The sequence below is a fragment of the Tauraco erythrolophus genome, chromosome 5, assembly GCF_009769465.1.
Source record: "Tauraco erythrolophus isolate bTauEry1 chromosome 5, bTauEry1.pri, whole genome shotgun sequence".
NCBI classification, from domain to species: Eukaryota; Metazoa; Chordata; class Aves; order Musophagiformes; family Musophagidae; genus Tauraco; species Tauraco erythrolophus.
The window spans coordinates 27,334,356-27,351,500 of record NC_141469.1 but is presented as its reverse complement, the minus strand read 5'-3'; the positions used below and the strand labels follow the sequence as shown (position 1 = coordinate 27,351,500).

At 40.1% G+C, this 17,145-nt stretch overlaps 1 protein-coding gene across 2 annotated transcripts in view; it reads right to left on the bottom strand.

Moving 5' to 3' along the window:
• Nucleotides 1–17,145, bottom strand: part of POLR1A (RNA polymerase I subunit A) — a 38,004-nt gene that overhangs the window by 5,263 nt on the left and 15,596 nt on the right. For both annotated transcript variants that reach the window (XM_086611381.1, XM_086611382.1), the window contains exons 14-31: nucleotides 16,882–17,073; nucleotides 15,926–16,069; nucleotides 15,279–15,462; nucleotides 13,205–13,287; nucleotides 12,935–13,093; nucleotides 12,512–12,610; nucleotides 11,455–11,607; nucleotides 11,180–11,262; nucleotides 9,628–9,793; nucleotides 8,870–9,091; nucleotides 7,034–7,248; nucleotides 6,228–6,395; nucleotides 5,171–5,306; nucleotides 3,969–4,126; nucleotides 2,908–3,022; nucleotides 2,162–2,278; nucleotides 1,039–1,320; nucleotides 59–259 (exon numbers count right to left, since the gene is read on the bottom strand). In XM_086611381.1, the coding sequence (XP_086467507.1) occupies nucleotides 59–259; nucleotides 1,039–1,320; nucleotides 2,162–2,278; nucleotides 2,908–3,022; nucleotides 3,969–4,126; nucleotides 5,171–5,306; nucleotides 6,228–6,395; nucleotides 7,034–7,248; nucleotides 8,870–9,091; nucleotides 9,628–9,793; nucleotides 11,180–11,262; nucleotides 11,455–11,607; nucleotides 12,512–12,610; nucleotides 12,935–13,093; nucleotides 13,205–13,287; nucleotides 15,279–15,462; nucleotides 15,926–16,069; nucleotides 16,882–17,073 (2,877 nt within the window). The remainder of the gene's footprint in view (nucleotides 1–58; nucleotides 260–1,038; nucleotides 1,321–2,161; nucleotides 2,279–2,907; nucleotides 3,023–3,968; nucleotides 4,127–5,170; nucleotides 5,307–6,227; nucleotides 6,396–7,033; nucleotides 7,249–8,869; nucleotides 9,092–9,627; nucleotides 9,794–11,179; nucleotides 11,263–11,454; nucleotides 11,608–12,511; nucleotides 12,611–12,934; nucleotides 13,094–13,204; nucleotides 13,288–15,278; nucleotides 15,463–15,925; nucleotides 16,070–16,881; nucleotides 17,074–17,145) is intronic.

Genomic DNA, 17,145 nt, shown 5'->3' with positions numbered 1-17,145 from the left:
ATCTCTCTCTAGAATACAAAAGACAACTCAAGTTTGGGATTATAAATACATTACATACATCAGAGTATCTGAACAGCTCTGCAAGGTTTATCCCTTCAGTATGCAGAATGAGTTCCTTCTCTCCTTTCTTGTTGGTACTTTCATTCAACAAGCATCGTGTGATTCCCTTCACTTCATGAATGACCGTGCTTCGTGCGAGAGAGGCAAGCAAGGAGGAGAGATCGAAGTACACCTTCATCAATGGAAGCGTCAGTGAAACCTGAGAGGAAAAAAAACAATGCAGTGTTGTTCTGGAGAAAAGCCTGAACATCGGGCTCAATAACCAGCCTACTTTTCAGGCAAAAAGCAGACAACCTGGATTACCCTAGTTGTGTGTTTAGGAACATAAACGCCTGACTAGAATTACAGCTGAATGATGCTAACAAGAACATCTCATCCTAGGACCATCCATCCACATTGCTTTCAAGATCACTGAACTTACACTGATTGTTGTTTTTTGGGTGACTTTTTGGGGGGCGTGGGGTATGCATTTGTTGGTTTGTTTGTTTTTTTAAGTTATTTAGACTTTTTCAACAGTCCAGCCATCACTTTTATTCATCAAGAACTACACAGTGATGCATCAAATATTTAAGATTAAACCTCAATAAACCTGCCAAAAACCTGTTTTTAAAAAGAAGTTTCATCAGGTATTCTGAAAGTTAGAGGTTACTAAAAGCTATGTCAAGAAGTACATTTGTCCTGCCACTTTTCTGTATTAATACAGGATCGCCGAGACGAAACAGCAGCACTCCACTGAAAAGATCCATTTGTTATGGGAGCTATGTGCAACCTATGGCATCCAATTATTATTACCCAGCTGGCTTGAACTGAATGTAATTAACTAATTAACTAAGGTTTAGACCCTGCCTACAAAAGGCAGGCCATTTCCTCGTGGCTGTGGAAGATGCAATGACATCCTTGGAGCTGCAGCCCAGGCTGGTGAGCAATAGCAACCATTGCACAACCACACACTGATGTTTCCAGGCACTACTGTCTTACCTCACACCAAAGTTCATTTTTGGTGTCATATGTATAATCCTGTATTGATGGGTGGCTGTCCAGAACAGCATTTACTCGCAACTCTGCTGGCTGAAGTAATCGATCTTTCTCTTTTTTAGTTTGAGACATAAAGGAAAGATGTTGAGAATCATCACCATCTGCTCCATTCTGATCTTCTTCAGCATTGGGAGTCCTTTCTTCTTTTTCCGATTCAGCCTCTTCATCTTCTAGATTCTCATCACCATTTTCTTCCCCGTTTTCTTCTTCACTCTCATAATCAACCTGCAAAGAAATTACATTGTCCTTATCTGAGCCAGAACATGTACAGAAACAAAGCGCATCACAAAGTTTTATTAGTTAATATTCTTGACAGCTGAGCTGCAAGTATCTTGCCTATGACACAATGAAAATGCAACTCTGTTATACAGAAAATAATACAACAGATTCAATTCAGTCTCCATTTCTTTATAGTCTTGCCATTATTCCTCAGTACAGTCAGGGATGCTACAGGTTATTGTGACTGTAGTAGAACTTGGTTTTTCCCCCTCAAAAAGGCTCTTCCCATAATCCAGCTCTGATGAAGAGATTCCCTCAGGATTTTAAATTACTCTGCCCTCTTGCTGAAATTATGGAAACCCATCTTTTACGTAATAATTTTGAGGTAGTGAACTTGGAAATACATGCAGAGCCAGGGACAGCATTTATTAAGTACCACAGTAAAGTTTTAAAAACAACTAATGGCATGAAATTAGCAAGAGGTAAAGTTAAAGCAAACTACAGCACAGACAGCCCGATTGCCAGACACATCTACCCAATGGCTGAAGAACGAGGCTTTGGAAAAGTGCAGATCTCTTCCATCTCTAACTTGCATGGTTCTGTACTACTCTTAAAGGAGAGCGGGGACGGGGCTCAACGATGATGACCACGGTCATCACAAGTGCTGTAGATTTCCTCCCCATCTGAATCAAAACTGATCAGCACGAACAGAGACTTTCCTATCCCCTTTCAATTTTTATTTTTTTTTAAACAATTTGTTTCAATGGCAGTTTTCCTTCCCAAATCAAATCGAAGCAGAGGAAACTGGGAATTAAAGTGCAGTGCTGAGCATCTATAAAATCATTACCTCTTCTTCCTGGTTCTTCCTCCGTTTTGCTTCTGTAGCATCACCATCCCCTTCATCAGCTTCTGCATCAACAATGTTCTCTTCTTCCTCTGCTGGAGTTTCCTGGTTATTCTGGGTCTAGAAATCCATGACAGACCAGATAATCAGACCGACTGCTAGGAAGCATTAACTGCACCAAAAGGCTTTAGCCAAATGTTTGGAATTTAATTATCCCTTGTTCAACGCACTACCTTTATGGACAAATTCATTTCTATAAGCCCACTACTATAAAGAAATAATGAACTTACACTCATGATAACTTTAACATTAAACAAGATGAATGTCTACAAAACAGATAAGCCATCAGCCTGCTTATATGACAGTTCTTGATGGAAGAGGAGTGGAGAAGGAACATGCAAAAGGTTTTCAACGAAAAAACAATCTTCCTCAAAGTTTTGACAGCCACTGTTACAACAGGACACTGATCTGGGAGCAAATGGAAAGTAATGTGCTTTTATCTCACCAAAGCTAAAATCAATAGGCATTTTCAGAGTACAGTCTTAAGGAAATTAGGATTAATACACAATAACTTGAATTTCCTTGTTAATTTTCTAAGAATGCATAAATACATAAAGAAAATATTTAAGAATTAATTTAGTATTCACACGTTTCGTGTTCACACTGAAACATGCTATGCTTTTCCAAATTCTAGTTGCCAAAAACAGGTAAAGGAAGGGAGGCATTTTTCAGGTAACGTTTCTCTGTACCTTGTCTTGGTCACCATCTAAATCTTTCCGAGTTGCCTTCCGGGTGCTGACTTCAGTAAAAGATGCCATCTTTGCACTCTTCCTTTTAATTGCCTCCAGAAAAATTTTAAAGAATCTGAAAGAAGCAGCAACCCAGTATGTCAAAGCTCAGCATCACTGCAGTCAATCTGAAGTTGTCAGAAAGTTAATTTGTTTAAGAAGCCAGTTGACTCATGACAGAACATATTCTCTGGTGGATGCAAAAATACTCCTAAGATAAGGCAAATAATTTTTCTTGCCCCTTTCCCATTCCTTTAGGAATCAAAAGGTTGGAATCATCTCTTGCAATCACAGATGCAGCCGTGCAACCAAAGCTTAAAATTGTAAGTTCATCTGGACATAAAATCTACACATCAAATTGACATCCAGAAGACACTGTTTACTACTGGACTTTTTTCTTTTTTAAACCAACGAGCACATGTGAAATTGTTACATAAATTAACCCAGCTTGAACTCATGTGGCCTGAAGGAAGAAGAAATCAATGAAGCCTTTTTGCAAAACAAAAAATAGCTTTCAATAGACCTTTATCATTAAATGTTCTACTTCTAACTACACAAATTCAGCCAGACATGGGAAAGGATGCATGGGGAAAAAGTAAATGGGAAAAAAAGTGCCATCCTTTTCTGATTTATTTATTTTAAAAAACTAATAAAAAATATTAAGGTTTAGTTCTGTTCAGTGAGAACACCAAGAGACACCTAAAGTATTCAAACACTTTTTACAGGTAATAAATGCTTAAGCATCCAAAGGTAAAGAATGAGATGTTGCTTACATGCTCTTCTCCGAGTGTATCAGAGACATGTGAAAGATCTGCCTTGATACAATTCTGCACTGTCACCAAGCCACAGATCCAGTTTTATTCAAGACATAAAAAGCAACTGCCTAGACGCTTCTGCAAGCACATCTGCAGGCAGCTGTTGCTTGGAAAGGCACAGCAACGGTAAACAACATGCAGTGACCCTCAGAGCCCATGGAAATGCAAAAGAAGAGCAAATATTGAAGTACCTGAAAGCAAACTCACCGTGTTTCCATGAAGTGCAAGATCTCCCTGGGCTTCACACACTTCTCCTCTCGGTAGTATTCATGGGGCAAGAAATGGAATTTGATTTTGTAGAGGCGATGTTTGTTCTGCTTGCACTTCACACGCAGGGAATCTTCTATCTCAACCTTCTGCAAGACCTACAAAAACCGTTAAGTAGGAACGTTACTGCTTTGATGAAGACACTTCATTTACTTCCTGCAACTCCAATGTTTTCCATATGAGACTGGAATTACACAAGGCTATCTGGCAAACTTCTCTGGAGGCTTTGTGGCAGCATTTGAGCAAGAGGACTCTACCCTACTGCACTCTTTATCTTAAACTCCTCCCAGCAATTAACTTGGACAATATGGGGAGAGGCCTTGCTTGGACAATATAGGGAGAGGCCTCACCTCCCACCAGACTCCTTCACAAAAGACCACACTTCTTAGTGGGCCAACAGCTTCATTTTACTGACTCGTGCTCATTGAGCATGACAGTATTTCAGGACAGAGCTGAGTCTTACTTAACTCTATCCTTGCTGCTTTCAACCAGAAAGAGTAAGACAGAAGAGGGAAGAACATGCAGAAGAGCACAGGAAAGACCACACTCCTAGGAAGAGGGGGAGCACAGAATACATCAGCCTCATCAGATTTCAGTGTATTCAGTCTCCAAGGAGCCAATGTTTTGCTTCTATTGAGCACAGCCACTTGTATGAGACTAGGAAGGGGTGGGGGACAAACAAAAACATCTCTGCAATGCCAGTCACAGCCAGATTAGCTTGTCCTTAAAGACAAAACAAAACCCCTCCAATTCTAGGACAAAAACAAGCCTGGGAAAGAACCAACCAAGGCTATGGCAGCAAACATAAATCCTCCCTGCCATTATACTACTGCTATGTATGAACTACTACCCTCCCCATTTACAGCCTATAGAGAGTTTGTAGCCTGCAACAATGCTCTACAGGTTAGATTGAATTTAAGTCTCATACAGCCACAGTAACTGCAATTCCTTTCAATGCTCCACTTCCTAGGAGATATTACAGGTTCAGTATGCAAGAGGTGAAAAGAAAGGATCCTCTCATCTTGCACCCACAGGTAAACCTTCAAAAATGGAAACTACTACAAAGCCAGAGTAACTGATGAGCTCAAATAGGAAATATTGTTTTGCAGGCTCTCAAAGGACACACTGAACAGAAGGCTCACCTCAGCTAAGCACACTCTGGTGAGCTGTTTCTTAAGCTGCTTCACCTTCTTGAGAGCTTTCTTGGTATTGAACACAGGGACACTCATCGTTGGCGTTTTAATATTTGCACTGGCCACCATCAATATTTCCCGCAACCTTTAAATAAAGAATGATCTCTCAAATTAGCAATAAAAGCACCATGCAATCAAATAAGTACCTAGTTCTTTTAATCGGGCGGCATGTAGGAACTGCCAGTTCCACCAAAGCCATATGCATTGAGAGCTGTGGTTATCATCGCCGTGCTTCTTTCTGGTTCCTCATCAGGCACAGCACAACAGTAGCTCTACTGCCTTAATTTGATTATCACCTCAGTTATGGGAAGAGACTAGAGATGATAATAAGTTGTTCAAAGAACAGAAGAACTAACGAAGACTGTTTCCTACAGATGCATAATGTATGCTCCTCTTAACTTTCTCCTCCTCCTCTGCTTCTCTGAAGTAATACAACCATCTCTCACCTAAGGCATCACACCCACACACGAGGCCAGGGTCAGCACCCATGTCATTCAGAACAAGCTCATGACTGGCTGGTACACACGTGTACACCGGTAAAGTCACTGTCACCAAACTGAAGAGCCAGGGAAAACCTGGCAGGTCTAAGACAGGGCTCTTTTTACGTTGGTGATAATAATACTAAACATATCAGATTTCAGAGTTGCCACTGCCATTGTGTGTGAAAGAAACAGGTTTAAAAGTTAGGAGGAGTAAGGATATTGGCAGAGGGCAAACCAACAAAACACTGTTTCTTTGGGCTTATGCTGTACTGAATAAAATACAGAAACAAATAAACTATTTGCTATACGTCAGATAAGAGTAAAGTGCATTCACAGATATTTTGTATCTGGAAAATGAACAAAAATATCCATAAAATTGTAAAATGTTAAGACAGTTCTGAGCAGGCATAATTTATAATTAAACTGAAACATTATTTGCTCTCAAATATGCCTGCCAGTGAGATTAAGCACTATTACACAAGTGCCAAAACCGGCAAAGGACCCATTGAGAACAGTTTTCTCACCTTGGAATACCCAATGTGACATTCATTTCACCTCTGCCAGCAAAGTGGAAGGTGTTCAGAGTCATTTGTGTGGAAGGTTCCCCAATACTCTGAGCTGCAAGAAGACCCACAGCTTCTCCTGGGTCACAAAGAGATCGCTGCCACTTTAAATATAACAAATCCTTTAATCTGAAGACAGGAAATAAGAGGTTTAGCTCAACATAGTACAAAATAAAGAACTTGGAAGAGACTGAAACATTGCTCAGTTCAATAAAGTTACGTCTTTCAGCCAATTTCTCCTGGAAGCTTATGAATACACTCCAGAAACTGTAAAATTGTCTATCCCAATCTCATCTGACAAACACAGCCCATTAATGCAGAACTGGAGCCTTGGCGAAACCATATTTTACTTCTGCTGCTAATTCCCAGAATGTCAAAAGAGTCCATTTACTCTTACTTGCTCATCTTAACTGCCTCACTAACTCCAAGGTGTGGCAAGAGCATGTTCTGGTTCTAACTGTTACTGTAAGGTATTATTTCACATGTAGGGGAACATCAATACACTGCTGTTATTCCACAAAGCCTTTGGCAAAGGCCTTAGAAGTATGGAAAATTCAGGTTTGGAAAAAACAGATAACCAGGGCCTCTCCACTGCACACTAAGCACAGTTTTCAGGAACCATCTTGAAACTCACTACTTTGTTTCACAAAGGTCACAACAAAAAAACAGAGTTGATACAGACTTTTTCATCTTTAGCAATCTCAGTCTAAAAATAGCTAATTTTTTTTTGCCTCAGTGCAAAGAAGCAAAGACAGAGAAGTTACTACCTATCAGAAGAAAGTGTTGGACGCCTATAACTTCGTATGTTCTCAGATTCCCATTTGTTGATATAATCTTCGAGTCCATTTTCAAACGTTTCGGAAACAGATGCAAAATAAGTATCCGGACGCCAAACACCAAGGCTTGGGTCAGGACACTTATTTGTCTTCTTCAGATACTTTCTTCGTTTCTTCTCATCTAGCTCATACCACATCTTCAATAACTGAAAACAAGAGGGGATTTTTAAGCAGGCTGGTTTATTCGCAGCAAAACCAGAACTAAATAACGCAGCAATCAAGCAATAGAGAAGGAGGAAAAGATTACCTATGCAAAACTTAATGTATATGTAATATATGTAATATACAGCAAACAACTCAGCTACAAATATGGTGTTCTCCATTTTCTGATACTTAGACTTTTGACCCTGAATGATTTCAAGGTTCTTTACAAGCTTGAAATAATCAGTTATCTACCCATAGTAACTACTCCAGAAACCAGTGAAATACAGCCCTCTAAGAATGATTTTCACTTGGGAGTGAACCCCTCAACATTCCAAAATCTTTACTTTTAGCTGACTACCACCTTGCCTGCCTAAAGCTGGCACAACAAAGGAGCTTCTCTGATTTTCAGCTGTTGACATTCAAGCCCAGCACAGACCTTAAACATAGCTTGCATCTTATGGATGCTAAATGGTTTTACTTCTATTCTTCATTTGCTAGTCTTTCAAGTAACATTTCATATGTTGCATTTAATAAAGGAAAAAGTTAATACCTACTTAAAAAAAAAAAATCAATACAGAAAATGAGCTAAGTCTATCTTTTACATGCCTTGCTGTTTTATGAAGGAGGAATTAGCTTGTGACATGGAAGTCTGTTCACTGAGCTTTATAATATACCGAGACAGAGATAAACATGTATCTATACCTACCTATCTAGTGAAAAAAAAAAAAAAGAACAAACAGTGAATGAATCCCCAGACCAAATTGTTTTGAACATTATCAAAAGTGTCAACAGCACAATTTCAGCATAGCTGAATAAATGAAGCAGTGATTAATGAAGCAGTGATTAGGGACAACATTTGCAGACAAGTTCACAGAGTTACGTATCTCAACATCTTCAACTTAGAATACTTCATGACACTTGGTCTAGGCAGCCAAGAAGTCCAAGAGTGTCCTGGTTTGTATCAGAAATGATGTAGCCAGCAGGACTAGGGAAGTGATGGTCCCCCTGTACTCGGCACTGGTGAGGCCTCACCTCAAACACTGCGTTCAGTTTTGGGCCCCTCACTACAAGAAAGACATTGAGGTGCTGGAGAGTGTCCAGAGAAGGGAAAAAAAGCTGGTGAAGGGTCTGGAGCACAAGTCTTATGTGGAGCAGTTGAGGGAACTGGGGTTGTTTAGCCTGGAAAAAAGGAGGCTGAGGGGAGACTTTATCTCTCCCTGCAACTACCTGTAAGGAGGTTGTAGTGAGGTGGGTGTTGGTCTCTTCTCCCAAGTAATAAGCAGTAGGACAAGAAGAAGCGGCCTCAAGTTGTGCCAGGGGAGGTTTAGATTGGATATTAGGAAAAAAGTCTTCACCAAAAGGTCTGTCAAGCATTGGACCAGGCTGCCCAGGGAAGCAGTGGAGTCACCATCCCTGGTGGTATTTAGAAAACATGTAGATGTGGTGCTTAGGGACATAGTTTAGTGGCAGACTTGACAGTGTTAAGTTTATGGTTGGACTTGATCTTCAAGGTCTTTTCCATCCTAAATGATCCCATAATTCTATAAAAAGCCATTAAAAAAAATATCACTGAATTCTGCAACTTTGTAAAGCACTCACTCAATTCAACTGCTTCTGTGTTACCTGCAAAGTAGCAGGATCTCTTCCATTTTTGATTTCTCCTCCTGGAATCTGTGCTTTTACACTTGCCATTTTCTTTTTAGAAAACATCAGAAAACCTCCTTCTCTTTGCACAGAGTTTTGGTGCCTGGCTCGCCACTTTTTGATGGCTCTGAACTGCTGGTTAGCTTGGTGAGACTCCATCCTTGCTAAAGCTTCATCCAGATGGTTTGTCTTCTGGATTACCTGTAAGAAAGTTATCTCTGATTATTCTTCTCTCTATGCTCACTGTAGCAGACAAGGCAAAGCAAACTGAAAAGGTCGTCTGCTGCTACTCAAAATGTTCAGCTGCTGTAAAACAATTTTCAAAATTTGTTTTCAACCCAGCTGAGGTTGAACTCTTCATGTTTTTGTGTGACTAGCACCATTCTCTAGTAACCCATGATGATACTGGTAAAAGGAAGTTATCAAACTTCAGAGACTGAACAGTAAAGTCATCTTGAGAGACATTCAACAGCAAAGTGTTGAATCCAACTGCAGATGTAGAATAGAAGAATAGAAAGAGTGCCTGGTGCTCTGCTGAAACTGCTTAAATCATGCCACAGACTTAAGATTCGCTTCCATATCTTGAATATTACAGCAAATAAAAATGTAGGTTAGTCTGAGAGTGACTGAGAGAAACAACTATGCCACTAGATCCCTAACAGATATGCCAGGTGTTAACCATGCATTTCAGTCTTCCCTTTTACCCCACATAAATACTTAAGATTCAACTGTTCTACCTCATAGTTTTCTGCAATGAAAGGAAACTGCTCGGGTTGTAAGAACTGCGTTTTAGGAATATCAAGTCCATCTTCTCCATACAGAAACTGCACCACACTGCCATCACTATCTCGTACAGTCAGGTCATACTGAACTACCAGTCCTTCCAAATGTTTTATGATACACCTGTTCCAAAGAAAAAAAGAAAAAAAAAAAAACAACACACTGTTAAGAGGCTACAAAGAAACAAGGATGATATAACTCTAACATGAAAAACACTGTTTTCATTAATATCCTAAGGGCACTTAAGGGCTGATGAGGAATTCTAGATGTCAAAAATCATACAGACACAACACACACGTGAAATGTGTAATGATATTGCAAAGCTTTCTTCATTTTGCTCCCTCCAGTTTTTCCTTAGACTGGAGTGACTTAAAATTAAATTGCAAATTACTCTCTATTTCTGCTGTCACTCTCCAACAGCTGTCTGAAAGAATCACAGAATGGTTTGAGTTGGAAGGGACCTTAAAGGTGATCCATTTCCAACCCCCTGCCATGGGCAGGGACGTCCTCCACTACACCAGGTTGCTCAAAGTCTCATCAAACCTGGCCTTGAACACTTCCAGGGATGGAGCATCCACAACTTCTCTGGGCAACCTCTTCCAGTGTTTCACCACTCTCAGAGGGAAAAATTTCTTCCTTGTATCTATATGTAAATCTCCCCTCTTTCAGTTTAAAGCCATTGCCCCTTGTCCTACCACTACACACCCTTGTCAAAATGTCTCTCTCCAGCTTTTTTGTAGGGCCTTTTTAGGTACTGGAAGGCTGCTAGAAGGTCTCCCCAGAGCCTTCTCTTCTCCAGGCTGAACAAATCCAACTCTCTCAGCCTGTCTTCATAGGAGAGGTGCTCCAGCCCTCGGATCATCTTTATGGCCCTCCTCTGGGCCTGCTCCAAGAGCTCAATATCCTTCTTACATTGAGGGCCCCAGAGCTGAAGGCAGTACTGCAGGCGGGGTCTCTTGGGACCAGAGCAGAGGGGCAGAATCCCCTCCCTCGACCTGCCAGCCATGCTTCTTTTGATGCAGCTCAGGATACAGTTGGCTTTCTGGGCTGCAAGCACACATTGAAGAAGGGGGCACCCCTCCTTTAGAACCCCTCTCTACCCTCTGAAACAATTAAAAAGTTCCACCTTCTTCTACATTCTGAAGGTGGTCCATCTTCTTCTACATACTAGAGGTGATGCTTGAACAGAGATGAAGGCCACACAACATAGCCAAGAAAAACTAGAGTTGTCTGGAATTTGTACACCTTTACTTGTACCAGGAAAAAAGATTTCTCGTTGCTGCTGCTATGTGCCAAAGATAAGTGAGAGATGATATCAAGTTCCACTTGATCCAGTCCTCTAGAAAGTTGGCCTTAGAACAAACATTCAACACTCAGAGTAAACACTTTTCTAAAAAGGAGGTACACTGAAGTTAATCTAACCAATACAGGCATACTCTACAAAAAAACACCCAACCAATCAACCAAAAGGACCTTTTAAAGGCTCAAATTCTAAAACAAGCCTCTTACCTTTGTAGGTATCCAGAACGGCTGGTTTTGACAGCTGTATCCACAAGACCTTCCCTGCCAGCCATGCAGTGAAAGAAGAATTCCTAAACATAAGCACAGTACTATAAGCATTCTGCTGAGAAGTACACCAAGACTGGCAATTCACGCTCTTTCTCAAAAGCTACATATGAAAGTAGGGTGAATAAAGCTGATATATCTATAATCACAGACACTCTGTATTAAAGTACCAAGATTTAAATAAGCTTCAGTACAAGCACAAGCAGTGTTAAACTTACAGAAGGTTTGATCCCAGTGAGAAATCTGCCAGTCACAAATCCTCCTGAACTAGGGGAAAAATCATAAGGCTGGAAACATGGCAGTGATTTGCCAGATGCCATCAGTGGAGGTCTTCGACCTTCCAACTCAATCTGGCCCAGTAAACAAGAAATCTAAATGTGGACAGGAAAAAAGGAAACATGGAAACATCACTTTTCCACCCAACGGTTAGCTCACACCAGTTGAACAATTTTTCTTGAAAAACACGGTAAAAAGATTAAAATGTTCACTAAATTATTCTTTAACTATATGTTGACATGTTCATTAAATGTTCTTGCTACTGATGGGCAGAAAAATCATCTAGATCTCACCTGGTCTTTTTTAATTATCTCATCCTCAACATTTCCATTCTCATTCTGTATGTTTATTTTAATACAAAGACATGTGAAACTAAAAATATTGTAAATATTTTCAAGGCCTTCACATTACCCTCACCACCTCTCAACACAACACAACACAACACAACAACCAAAACAAAACCCTCTCTCTCTTGAGTTTTGGTCATTCTCTCTCATAAGAGACAGAATTTTACATGACCTGTTTATATAGTGTTTATTGCTTGGTGTCCGTATTGCAGAAGGCAAAATGAAAAAGCACCCTTGCCATTTCCACCAAAATCAAAGATTTAATTGTTCCTATTCAGTAGTGGAAGAAGGAAACAGAGGGGTCAGTCTCCAACAGAGAACATTTCCTGGCCTTTCTCCTATAGTAGGTTTCTTTGTATAATCTGCAGCATTCCCTCTAAAAAGAAGGTCTGCTGTTTCTATAAATCCTAATGTACTGAGAACTGCTTCAAAAATAGAAGGTTATTATAAACATCAACTCTCCTCCATCACCCACTGAGGTCTTTATTGTATTCTCCTAAAATTTTTCCATGCCAAAGGCCTCCATTTCCAGAGTCTGGAATAAAAATCCTGCTTTGGTATTAGATATCCATACAAAAGCTTCTCAATAGCTTACATTCTAGGACAAATAACCTCAACACGTGTAGCTGTTAAGTATTCTAGCTGCCATTACCTGCATTGTATTTACAGTGGATCCTTTGGCTCCTGACTGTACCATCAACTGCAAATTGTTCTCTGGAAAACTCCTGTGGAGACCAAGGGGCATACAAACCTAAAGAGTTGCAATAGGGTGAAGGGAACAAAACAAAACCATTATTAATAAACCAAAGCACTTTCAGCTGAAAGTTTTAAAAAACTGAAAGGATGACTAACCATGAACATTCCTATTTATAATCTTAAAAGTATCTTGAATATTATGCCATCCTCTCATTCAGAGAGGACAAGGCTGATGTGCACTGGCAAGGCAGTATGTGAAGCCTCATGCTGAGGCCAGATGGAAAGCTTCAGCCTCCAGAACAGTCAGGCAGCCCTCATCAACATTAAATTAAGAAAGTCTCCAAACAAGATTAGCATACACAGACGCCCCAATGCCAACCTTGTTAACTTCATTGTTGTAATTGTTTACTTCCTCCTTGAATTTCAGATCAACCATGTTAAAATCCCTCTGGTCTTTGCAGAGGTGGGCATCCTGCCATTTCCCTTGGACCTCCTCGCGTGACGCTGTTTCTGGCAAATTAAGAGCAGCTCTAACAGCCTGAAAGTAAAATATGGGTTTTTTTAGGTGCTAAGCAGACACGAATAAACAGGGCAGGATTTCAAAATGTTTAATTATGGAGGGAAAAAAAATTCTGCAAGACAGACTTACTTCAATACCACACTGGCGTGACTTTTCAATGATTTTTTGTCTTTTGTGGTCTGCTTCAGGTTTAACCAAAATATCTTCAATCCCTGTAAAAGAAGAGAGACAGAGCACGTAATGATCTAAACTGAAAAAGAATCAAGGAAGGAACCATATTTGGTGTCAGGGATTTTGAGAGCAAAGAGCTAGAAGAGAAAGTCACAATTAATTGTTAAAATCAGGCTAATTGCAGTTTGACAAGGAAAAAAAAAATTCTGAGTGTCTTTTTGAGGGAGAAGACATAGGCTGTCAACAAAACACGCAACATCAGCTAAGCTAAGCATTAAGAGTGCAAAATCAACTCCCAGACTTAAGAATTCTTAACTTCAGATTTTTATAGATACTGTTGAATTGGTGTACTTGCACACAAACAAACATGTGACAGGCCAACCACATCAAACTTTTTTCTCTTCCATCCTCTTCCAAGTTCCTATTAGCTGACCTTTGGAGCATGTGTCGTTTCCTAGTTTTAAAAAGGTAAACTAAAAACACAGAGCCTTATGATGACAGGACCAGGAGAGCAACAATTCAGAACAAATCAAAGGTTGGAACCCTAACTCCTTCCTGGATGCTATTTGTATGAAGTCCTGCAAAAGTCACTAAAACGGCTGGAGCACATGATGGATGAGGAGAGGCTGAAAGATGTGTTTCTTTGGCCTTTAGAGATACAAGGAAACAACACTTTCTTCAAGAGGAAAAAGATTTTGACAATGTATACGATCAAATGTGAGCACAGGGACCCAGAAAGGTTGTATAATCACCATCCCTAGAGATATTCACAACTTGACTGGACACAGCCTTGCCCAAGCTCATCTGGCAGGACTTGTTCTGAGCAGGGAGCTGTGTTAGGTCACATCCAGACGTTCCTCCCAGGCTACATGTACAGCAGTTCTAGGGGAGAAGTGGGACACTTCACTAGTGAGTTACGCACACATTTACAAGGCAAAGGAGCCCATGGTCACATGGTATGTCCCTCTGTCCTCACTCTTTCCGTTCAGCCCCACTTTCCTTTTCCCATTACAACTTTGTCTTTTCTACTTTGTCTCCTTCTCCTGAATCTTATCTCATCTCAAAGTCTCATTTTACTCAGTCCTGAATCACCTCATCTTCATCAAATCCCAGACTCTGCTCCAGTCCCACTTCTCTTTTTCTGATGTTTTAACTATCTAGAGATCCCAGGTTCGTTATCTTTGTCTAATTAGTTTTTGCTCCCTGGCTCTCAAGACATATTTTCTGTGTCTTACAGTCCATTAATCATCTTCCTCACTTTAACAGACCTGCCTCCCTTTTTCTTGGCTCACAGCAGTCTGTTGGTTCCTCACTAGTGCTGTCTGTCTACCAGGCAATGGTGTCTACCTAACTCTAAGTGATGATATTGTGCCTTCAGATAACAGCCAACTTACAGCATATAGCAGCAGGAGAGTTTAAGTATTTCATTAGTATAAAAACACCTTGTAAAGCTCTACATGGCAATTGGAAATATTTCAACTACTGTAAGAATAGCACGTACAGTAAGGGTCAAATTTTCATTGCGTGCCAAATGCACTTTCGTATGAGTTTGCAAAGCTGTAATGAAAGTCAAACTTTTACCAAAAGATCGACAGTAGAACTGTGATACGCAAAGACTTGATTAATAACCCCTCAAAGTTCTTCCGTCTCGCTTTATCGGCTGTTCTGGTTTCTACACAACAATTCTTTTTCAGACAAGTAAAATAACAAAGGCTCATAGGAGGTTTTGATCTAACCAAAATTTCAACACATTTAGACTGTGTACGCTTTGACCAGGCAGCACAGAAGAGAGAACTTGATGCACATACTCAAGATTATACTTTCTGCTTAAAATGCCAGCTCTGCATCAACCAGGAAAAAAAAAAAACACCACACCAAAAAACAAGTTGGCAAACAGCTATCCCACTCAAGGACAGTCTTGTGAAAGGTTATTTACAGAACTCTTAGCATGTATTATGCCCAACAATGTCTGTTTTCTATCTCTGGAGGTGCTGCACTACAGCACTGGTTACTTAGTCCTTGTGTTACTCACCCATCGTAAATCCTCTGTAGAGCTGAAGATAAGCAGTAAAGAGGCGTCCTAGACACGTTAGCACTTTCCCACTAGTTTCACCCCCATAGATTTCATAGCAACAGTGGACCAGGCCGTAGGCAGAGCTGCCAAAGTGAGCTTTGTCCAAGACACCACACAGTAATTCCCCATTTCTAATAATAACCTAAAAAATAAAACACAGGTATCCAGGAAAACAGAAATTTTGATCTCATTATGATCTCTACAGGTTTTTCTGTATAATCTACATGAAAATCGGTTTAAGTAAGATGTTTTAAAAGGCCACATATAGGTGAACAGTTAAATATGGTCAGATTATCTGTACTTTCAGAATTTACAGCAGAAATAAAACTTCTAACACCATCTGTGTTTTTCCCACCTCTAAAGTCAAACAATGAAGACATATGGTCTAAGAAAAACAGATGGAATCTGTATCAGTAAGCATCAGAACAGAGTTTTTCCTGACCCCTAGGCCTATCCTCTAATCATTACCTTCTGGCAGTAACTGTTGCTCAATATCTATTTTTAACTTTGTCATCCCCCTGCTTCCCTTCCCATTCCTCTACTCTATACACAATTTTATTACAATACATCCCAGCCCAGCCTCCAGAGTTGCTGCCCCAGCATACCTGAGATTCACACATGGAATCAAGATTTAGACATCTGTTTGCAGGTCCCTTTACCCAGGCTCTTCCACCAATCTTAGCTTTCCCAGTCAAATTCAGTGGGACATACTTTTCTGGAATGATGTTTATTAACAAGGTAGAAACAACCTATAAAGAAGCAGGAAGAGTGGCAGGAACGAATTATATCCTATATTCCCTTCTCACTGTAAAGAATTTGGCACAGAGGAGATAAGCAACATCTTATACGTATTTTTTCCACTGATAGTAAAGCTTTAAAAGCTCAGAAATCTGAAGTTTACAAGAAATTAACATCCTCCTGCTACTCTAGCCTTTGAAAGAACAATGAGCTAAGACGCATAATTATTCAGAAACATATGGCACCACTGATTTTTTCAATACATATGTGTGTGTGTGTGTATATATATATTTTTTTTAAAAAAAAAAGGTTGTCTATTGGGCTTCCTGTCTGCCAGGACAAACTGGCAGAGAAATTCCCCTACTCTGCCATGAGACTTGGATTGAATGTTAAACTCTCTTAAATAGTAGAAAATGAAGCATTCGCTTGGGCTTCCCAGATATTACATCAACCTAATGATGAACTCAAGCAAAAAGTCAAATCACAGAATATTTGTAAATAAATATATTTTCAGAGGTTTGAACGCACTGATTGGCGTAACCTAGTTTACTATGATCAACAAAGTCCTCTGCTCCCATGCCTGCAGCGTTATACTTCTATCTGCAACACCGTTGAGAGCAGCAAGCAGAAGTACTATCCTAACACTGTCATTTTAAATGAAAGACGACTCCCACAGCTCCAATAACACACCAAGATCTACACAGTGTTGATTAGATGATGGGCTCTGGCTTTTCAGCAGCCCTCAGCAGCGCTGGTTTTAACATTAGCATTCTGCTTACTTTGGAACGACTAGCAATTTTTAGCCCAATAAATTATAAACTACCTGCTTTCCTGTCCATAATGGCTGTGGTTTCATAATGGCAGGAGGAAAGATTTTAATTCTTCCTTTTTTGTCTGTTAGTCCTCGGTAAACAAGCTCCATATATTGCTCTCTGGTGAAAAAGCAGCCCCGGATTGTCATGCTGACTCCAGAAATCATGTGATCCTGGATCAATCCAGGAAGTGGCTTCCCATCCTAAAGACATAACAAGAAAAGGCAGGGGAGAATAAGACATGTGCTAGTAGGTCCCAGAATTAGACCAGCTGG